Source organism: Mus caroli, unplaced genomic scaffold (genome assembly GCF_900094665.2).
Source record: "Mus caroli unplaced genomic scaffold, CAROLI_EIJ_v1.1 scaffold_18333_1, whole genome shotgun sequence".
NCBI classification, from domain to species: domain Eukaryota; kingdom Metazoa; phylum Chordata; class Mammalia; order Rodentia; family Muridae; genus Mus; species Mus caroli.
In genome coordinates this window covers 1-9,795 of record NW_018390478.1, presented here as the reverse complement: position 1 = coordinate 9,795, position 9,795 = coordinate 1, and the positions used below count along the sequence as shown (strand labels likewise).

At 33.2% G+C, this 9,795-nt stretch overlaps 1 protein-coding gene across 1 annotated transcript; it reads right to left on the bottom strand.

Moving 5' to 3' along the window:
• Positions 1-1,562: 1,562 nt before the first annotated feature.
• On the bottom strand, positions 1,563-9,712 carry LOC110288668 (vomeronasal type-2 receptor 116-like). Its single transcript, XM_021154958.1, is given in 7 exon segments — positions 1,563-2,395; positions 2,398-2,472; positions 4,864-4,984; positions 7,164-7,366; positions 8,521-8,548; positions 8,886-9,337; positions 9,340-9,712. Coding segments are annotated over 7 exon segments (2,085 nt in total).
• Positions 9,713-9,795: the final 83 nt, after the last annotated feature.

The window sequence follows — 9,795 nt, the reverse complement described above, 5'->3', positions numbered from 1 at the left end:
TTGCCATTTTCTCTTCTCCTCTGGCTCCTACACTTACATAGTGACCAAGAAATATATAGGGACATATATTTAAATGTAAAAAATAATGAGGAATATTATGAAAATTAAAGATTGAATATAATATAAATATAATTTTAGAGGAGATCATTGGGTATAATAATAAACTTGTGTAGAATTCCCTTAAACTTCAGTTGAATATCACATCTTTCTTTGCAAAAAATAACATCTTCCATGAATTTTCAATGAGTAAATTGTGGATGTTAATTCTTAATGTGGTCTTTAAAGGGACATTGCTATGATCATATTTCTATGAAGAGTAACTTACGGAAGTAACAATTTTTATTAATGCTGATGCAATTTAGACCCATTAGGCATCCTATTTTGGAAGGAGAATTGACAAATGTGAAGGATTTAGTCTATTTGCAAACACTCCATTGTCTTTTTGGAAATTCCATTTTCCAGGAAGCAGCATAGTCAAAGCCTCGGGCTCCCAGGCCACCCTTTGAGAATTTATGATTCCAGAACCTCAATCAGAACTGCATATGAGGGCAGTCTCTGAGAAGATATTAATTTCATGTAAATATCACTAGTTTTACATTTNCCTACTATAAATATAATTTTCACCTATCTACAAGATTANTTTAATTTTTTTATCCTTTAATCTTTTTTTAACAGTCCATTCATTATCCCCCTCCCAGTTTGCTCCCTGACTCTTCTGCATTTCATCCCTCCTCCCCCATCTCCAAGAGGATATCCTCACCTCCCCAAACCCAAGAATGTCCCAATCTCTGGAGTCTCAATATTCTGGGGACTTAGGTGTGCATTCTATCACTGAGGCTAGACAATGCAGTCTATGCTGAATATATGTCTAGTACATCAGTTTCTGAGAGTTTCTGTTTGTCCATGTTAGTTAAGAGTTCTGATCATCCTATGGGGCTCCACTCTCTTCAGCTTCTTGCAACTATTCCATAATTCAACCATAGGGGTCCTCAGGTTTAGTTCATTGTTGGTTATAATATTATTGTATTTCAGAGCACAAAAAGAACATTTCCATTTTCGACCATTGTCTTATAGCTTGAAGAGCAGCTGAAGAGATCAGGCAATGTCTCTCATGTGTGTGCTCCTATTGAAGATCAGAAAATGTGTTCTGATTTCCTCTTTGTTGATTCTTTAGTTTGCTGATTTGTCAAATTGATTGTTAGATATGATATATGGTTTCTATGTGTAGTGCTGTCTGCCCTAGAACTCACTTTCTGTACAAAATAATGGATAAATCTTCCTTATCAATTTTTACTGGAAGTTACCAGGGGGAAATCTCCATGAAAGCAAAATGATGAATAAATCAGTCATAATAATTTAAAATTTTTAGTTTTCCTAGATTAATGAATCAAGTGAATGAGTGCAAGATTTTATGCACAATGCATGCAAGATGAGTAAATATTATACTTCTAGACATCAATACAGGATCCAGTAAGAGTGATTCTAAAACTAGATATATGCACTGTAACCCAATATTTGGTAGGTGTGTACCAATTTCTCATTTGACAGAATTCCAGAGATATTTATTCAGGAATGTGATTTACCCCTGTTTTTTGGACAGAATTTCTCTCAAGTCTCATGAAAATGATGTAGATCTTGGGTGCAAAGATACAACCAAGAATCCCTGCACTCGATACCAGGATGGAGAAAATCTCTACAGCAACCATGACCTTGCCCTTGGTGCTATGGTAGACAGGGAGGAAGGTGACCCAGAAACTGAAGAACACTAGCATTCTGAAGGTCAGGAACTTGGCTTCATTGAATCTGTCAGGTAGATTCCTTGCCAAGAAAGCCACAGTGAAGCTTCCAAGTGCCAGGCAGGCCAAGTATCCTAGTACACAGTAGAATGCAGTAACTGAGCCCTTGTTACATATAAGGATAATGTTTCCATGCTCAGAACGTACATCAATATCAACAAATGGAGGAGAAACTGCTAGCCAGATTGCACACAGAATACATTGAAATAGGGAACATATGGGAATAATGCAATTGGTTGCCCCTTATAGCAAGATGTTTCTCAACCTTCTTCTTGGGTCTGTGAATTTAAAAACCAGAATTACAATGATTTTTTTGGCCAGAACTGTGGAAACAGCCACAGTGAATACAATTCTAATTGTGATTTGCTGTAAGACACAGGTGGTTCTGTTAGGATGTCCAATGAAGAAAAAGGAGCACAGAAAACAGAACATGAGTGACATGAGTAATAGGTAGCTGAGGATTCTGTTATTGGCCTTCACAATAGGAGTGTCATGATGCTTCACAAAGGCCCAAAGTACTAGAGCTGTGAGTTCAGAGAAGCAAAAGGCCATTAAGGCAAGAGCCATCCCCAAGGGGTCTTCATAACTTAGAAATACCACAGTTTCTGAATGCATTTGTTCTTTTCCTTGTTGGCATACTGGTATTCTGGACATTTCACACAGTGATCCATAACTGATTTCCAAAGAAAAGTTTAGTGAGTGCTGCTTTAGAAATTTACTGACAAGGAATTTCAAGTAAAGTAGTTGAAAGGAGCCTTGCAATGCTGCCTTTGATGCTGGTCATGTAATTTTAAGGGCATTGCTACACAGCATTGATTTCAATTCATAATATTCATGAATATTTAAGGGTAAATAAAACCAATATTTTTTTTCTTTGTCTATTTAACTTTGTTCAACATATCACTTGTAATGTCATCAGAGACAAAAATTTCCTAAACCCCTTTTTGCCACTACGTTGATATAAAATAGATCATTTAATTAAAAAAGATACAATCATAAACCACAATGTGGTAGGGTTTTTTTAAAAATACAAATTCCTCTACTGACTGATTCCCGATATCACTGACTTTTATGATTTCATTCTGTATGACACATTGTGACTCTTACTTCTACTGGGCAAGATCTGTAATATGTACTCGAGAATTCACTAGCTTAAACGCATTGACATAGAAGTAATACTAAATTGAACATGTAGGCTGTGTGTTTGTGTACATATTTATGTGTATGTTCATGTAAATGTAACAATTGCATTATTTAAGTGATTCCTGTAATGTCATAAGGAGTTAGAGAGTGAGAGGTAATAAAATATTAATGTTTAAAAAGCAGAACACCTTAAAGAGTAAGACCGCAGATGTATCCTCATCTGTCAATAAGTAAACGAACGTTCTGATTATTATTTGAGAGATGCACTGAGATTAGCACTGGTGGAAAAGAAGCCTCTGTAGATACTTTGTACTAAGAAGTCTTTGACTTTGATTCCTTCTTCATTTGGAAAGCTGAGAACACTTATCCTTGCCTCATCTCCATTCCTATTTGATTCAGAGTCTTTGAACTTACTCAGGGATGAAATCAATAAGGTTAAATAGAACGAGCAATATAACAGAGGAATCCTAGAGCAAGAGCAGCGGTAACCCAGATGGTTTGTGTTAAGCAATAATACCCCAATCCTAAGTTGTAATTCCCATCATGGCTGCAATATCAAAAATGAATGTATTTGCACTTAATTTTAATGTCATTTCAGAGAATGTTGATGTACTTCTTTGGTTTTCAGAATTCTTATCTACAACAATGCATTTGTGTACAGTTATTATTTGCTAAGTTGCCTAAATACTAAGAAGGTGGATTAGCTATAAATAGAATAGTTTTCTCTACCAGAGAAACTGGGTTCAGATTCCAGCCCCCATACCAGGCATCTCATAAGTGCATCTAAATATACAGACAGGGTTGTTATTTGCTCATATGTGTACCTGTACCAGTGTTCCCTACCCCATTCACATAAGCAATTAATGTAACAAAACATTTCATAGATATTTTTTGTGGAATTCATTGATGTAAATATTAACTCTTATTTGTTTTTTATATCTAAAACAATTTCAGTAAAATAATTTCAAAAATATTTTCACGTGTAGTGTATGTTGGAAAGCATGACTTCAAANNACATCTTCTGAGTAGGTTGCTTGGTTCTAGTACATGCATCATGGGAATAAACTCAGATTGTAAGCCATGGCCACAAGTGATTTAACTATTGTATTATCTCACAGGCATTATATTTCTTCTGAGAATTTTAATTCATTATATTGAATGAAAGGCAAAATAATTGAAAAAATATCTATAAACTTTATGCATTTTTTAAGCCATAAATAATTATTAGAGTAATTGATGTGGTATCTAATATACTAAACATGAGTCTTATAATATATTTAACATCATTGGTCAACACTTATTCCGTAGTTCCTGGACTCATATCACACTTGGCTTTTCACATGGCCCTCTGAATATTACATACTTAATAGCTTGTCATAAATTTGTTAATACATTTGTATTCTACATAAATCTTACAGTGAACATGTATTTTGTATCTATNAGCTTCATGATCCATTCCAGTAGATTATTATATTATAATTGCTTCTTCACAGACTCCTATATGTATGTGGTGTGCATAATCATTTGTAGGACAGACATACTCAGAAAATATGATGAAATTAATTGTATTTAAAGTTGTGACAAAAATGTAATGTACATGTAGTTTTATAGTAGATTAATTATTTGGAAAGTCCTATGGGGTATTCCTTCAAATTGAGTTTTATTTTTTAAAGCATTTCGTTGTGAAAATGTAATCTGCCATGAATTTGCAACGAGTGATTATGTGGGCAAAGACACAAGGTATATGTGTTTGATTTTTAATTCATTTGTCGGTTTTTGGTAGGATTTTGTTATTTATTTTAATGTTTTAAACTAGTAAATTAGAAAAGTGATATGTTTTATATTAAAAGTTGCCTTTTATGTGACTTCATCATTCCAGTGTGGTAAAAGAGGGATATATTATAGAGCAGATAAAACTAAATTGTATCATTAGAAATTTCATTTTCAGGGCAGACGCTGCAAATGAAACAGCAGGCTGCCACTCTCTCCTTCCAGGATCTTCTGAATCCAGGACCACAATCTACACTGCACACAGAGGATGGCATCTGATTAGATAATTAGACACATATTAATAATGAGTTTTAGATATTATTTTATGTTTTATACAAGCCCATTAAAAGTTTAATAAACTTATTTTATGTATAACAACTGGTAGACATTTTGTATTGTCCATTGTTTAATGGACAGCTGTGAATATTGGAAAGACATTGAAGAAATGTTGGATAATTTCTGAATGTCTATTAATTCAGGAAACAGTGCTGCTAGTGAACTTTGCAAAAACTACAGAGATTGCAACCTGATATCATTAATTTTTTTTATTTTCAATTTGGCACTAAGTATTGTAAACAGACATAGGGAACATTATTGAGATTTTTTTTTCACCCAAAACTAGCCTGTCCTTATGAGTTTGAATCATTTCCTTAATTGGTAATTGATCTAGGTGTGCCCATCTCACTATGGGTAGCAGAGCCAGTAAGTATTATTCTTTGTTTTCTGTCTTTTTTTTATTGGATATTTTCTTTATTTACATTTCAAATGTTATCTACTTTCCTGGATTCCATTCCTTCTGGAAATTTCCTATCTGTTCTTTAATATCTATGCTTTAATGCCAGTTTCCCAATATCCACACTTGTCTTTTCATGAGTGTATATAAGCCATATATCAAATCTTTCCTTCCTACTTACTTTACTTATTATCAAAGTTTATTTAAAGCAACAGAAAAGCAAGCTAGTATTGGAAGACATTTGAAGCAGAAAAAATATGTCCTTAAATTACAGATAACAAATACGACCTTGAATTAATAAGCATTGCAAAGCATGAAAGACTGTTTATGAAAACAGCGGAACACGCAGACACTGGTTTAATATTGTTGAAAATGATAAATCTATGTGTACTGACCTTGAATATAGAGTGTTCCATGAAGACACCCTCATATGTCTATTTACCATAATGTGTTATGAAAATTGTGTCCTATTATGATGTCTTAAATTTTGTTTAATCTTGTTTTACTTTGTTATTCTCCCATAGAATCCTGTTATTTCCTAATGAGTAACAGAAAATGTATCTGATGGAAAAGACTATCAGGAGGTAAATAAGAGTATTAACAATGATATATTGCAAGTAAAACAGAATTGGTCACATCCCAGTAGAAGGAAAGGGAACTGTAGGTAGGATATATTATGTGAGAGTAACATGCTATTTTTAATAAATAAAAATAAATCTCAATTTCAAAAAAATTGTCTCTGTTCTCAGAGAATAAAATTTCTATTTTGTGTTGTTATTGTTGTTGCTGTTGTTTTCTCTTTTTTTGGGTGGGGAGGTGTTTTTTCAAGAATTATTCTATAAATATCTATCCCAAATTTTCTCAAATTTTTATTGTTCTTTCAAATTTCCTTTTTCCCTCTTACTACACAATATGTTTTCCTCATTTTTTAAAATAAAGAAATGTTCTCCTCTTGTATGTGAATGTGTCTCCCCACCCTCTGCAGGCAACTAAGGAGTGTCTTTAAAAAATAAGCCAGCATTGTTGTCTTTGATTTCATTTACAGAATTTTAACACAAGTGTTCACTTATTATTGAAAATTGTTTGTTGCTTTTGTCTGGTTGCTATTTTTGCTGTACTTTAGGTGTGTTAATAGCTATTTCTTTGATGTTTTAGTGCAGTCTGTACTTTCCTTTGAAATTCTGCTCATCTTAATTAAAAATATGACAGGTTTCTTCAATTTATTAAAAAGTCATGTTTATGTGAATACGAATTTTTATAATTGTGTTCATTATTGATACATGGTAAGCATCCTTTTGTTTTGTAGGAAAACATTTTTGGGGAAAATGACAAGGGTTAGCAATTATGACTCATAGCGATTCCCAAATGTAACATTGGTCTCTCTCTCTTACCAACACCTGTTCCAGAGGTTTAAGGTAAGGGAATAGATTACTGTGTAATAACAGCNACAAAGTGAAAAATATATTGTTTAATTTAAAGGAAAGAATATTAAATAGTGGTGAAGAACAGTTTGTATTTATTAAATTTCAGAAAATAATTTTGATATGACATAGGTAAATTTTATGCATGTATGAATCTTCAAAGAATTGGGGAAAATGTCAAAATAAACATAATAAAGGAACCTAGANATTGGTTCTTGATGTTAAAATATTTTTTTCATTTCAATATGTTAATGTGTTTACTGCTGTGTATTATGAATCAATAAGTTAGTACACACTCACCTTTCTCCTTGCTGTAGCNAACTCAAACATGTCTACATATAAGTGAAAGTGTTCACCATNTGGAAAATATGGACTGAACTTTCCTAACTTCACCTTAACCCCAAGGTGTTGTGAGAGATTCCAAAAGTGAAAAATGTCATAGTCTTCCTGCAGTATCACTCTCTGTTTCATAATTACTTTGTCCCCAAGTGGATTAGTAAAGTGTGTATTTCTAGAAAGGAGTTTACCTAAAATACAAGCATTGTACTATATTGTATATACCATTCCTTCAATTCATGAAATGTATTCTGTTTCCATAATAAAGGCAACTATGTTTAAAGAATGAAAGAGAAAAATCACAACGAATGGCAATGGATAAATTAAAGTATCATGATATTCCAAGAATTTAATTTCTTTCAGTGAACAGTACCGAAGACAAAGAGACTAAAATGCAGAACCAAACGCATGTATGCAATGCACACACACACACACACACACACACACACACACACACACACACAGTAACACAGAGAGAGGCTCAGGTCCTTTCTAAGTCACACATGTAATACAGCTATATACTTACACAGAAATATAAATACATGTTCTCATAACTTTCAGTCACATAAGAGACATATGTGCACTCAACTAGAAACTCAGCTATAAAATTTCACTGGCACACAGACAAACACAGAAAGATATAGAGATAGATGGAGAGAGGGTGATAGAGAGAAATAGAGCGAGAGAAAGAGAGAGGGAACACATGGGGAGAGTCATAAATAGATAACCACCAGCCCAGAATGATATTGACACACAGGGAAATTTATGCTCACAACTAATGACAGAAAGACAGGCAAAGGCCAAACCACGCACAAAGAAATTGGCAGACAGATAAACAGTTAAGTAGACACAAATATATAAAGCACATACAAACACTCACAAAATACATACAAGGGTACTCAAGACACATACTCTGACAAAAACACAAAGAAACACACACACATATATAAACACACTTATAATAAGAAAATCATACATAGAAAAATTGTGGCTCTCTTACTCATACAAAGAAATAAACCTGTATGTTCAAAGCAACACAAATATAAACACAGGTATATATACATATATATATATATATACATATATATATATACATGTTTATATACATATATATATACATATACAAAATATATACGTGTTTTACTCTTTCTGTCAAGAGTAAAGATAGAAAGAGTAAAACATGTATATATACACAGTGAATATATGTATTCACACATATAAACACATACATATATATATAACTGAGTGCCAACACTCTTTCATGTTCAGTTACTCTCAGAAAACCAAGTAAGTTTCTCAAGAGAGTGCACTGCAGGCATATTCACTGGAGAAAGTAATGGAAACAATTCCTTAAAATAATTTCCATTTAATTGGCAAATATAAATAAAGCTTACCTTCTCATCACAGTGAAAATTCATGGGGAAGACTGTTTACTTCAAATATTGAAAGGGTTGAGCTAACATCTGAATGTTTTATATAAAACCCACAAATTTTCATTGATAATCTGCAACTTGGTTTACCAATCACATTCACACCAATCATTAGATTTTCTTTTTCTTTAAAAAAAAGTCAGAAACTTATCTATTTTCAAAATATTTCCAATTTCTTTAAGTCTGAACATCTGAGAGACACTAAATGGCTATGCAATTGAAGCCACCAAACATCATCCAATCAAAGAAACTCTACCTTAAAGCAGGGATACCTGGATATTTTCCCATTTTCTATTGCCTGATTATCAACTGATTGAAGATTTGTCTCATGGAATGCATGGGCCATGGCATACACAGATATGTTTTGGCTACCAACACTTAAGGTTATGTCAAACTTCTGTTGTATTAGCCAATCCAATATAGCATTTGATGAAAAATTCATCAGTATTTTACAGTTACATGCTGAATCTTCACAGTTAAAGTACTTCCACTTTCGAATTTCTAGGTTTAAATCTTTGCTTTTGAGATGGANCAATGTTTGTATAAACTTTTTATAGCCAGAAATCTCACCATGGTGGGGTAGAAAAGTAAAAGTCCCATAGAATGGGCCATGAGTTAAGTCTTTCTTACTAGTAGGGAAATTATGTTGTATTGTGGTGACCCATATTCTCTGTATAACTGGAGAATCCCATATTCTGAAGCTCAATTCATAAAATTGCTTGTTTCCCCATAAATAATAATAACATTTGTGGATGACATCATAATTTGGTTGTAGTTCATTTCAGTTGTGGCATAGGTGAAAATCTTAGAGATTCCTATCACTTTTACAAAGGCAAAGCAAATTTCCTTGCCTTTGCTCTCTTTTTTCAACTGTGACAGAAACTGATAGCCTTCATCATCATCAGAGATGATAAGGCCGACCCAGTTCCAGTGGAAATAAAGTATGAAGTAGACCATTGCCAATGCTAGACATGTGTCCTTTGGGGCCATCTGATAGACATAGGGATATTGTTCAATATCATTGATGATGGAACTGAAAGGTCCATAGGTAAGCTGAAGGAACNACAACACAAAGAGCAGCATGAGGTGTAGTGCAGCCAATAAAACCAGTAATCATATTTACCTTCAATGAGTTGATTATCTGTGACTTTTTCTCTCATCTCTGA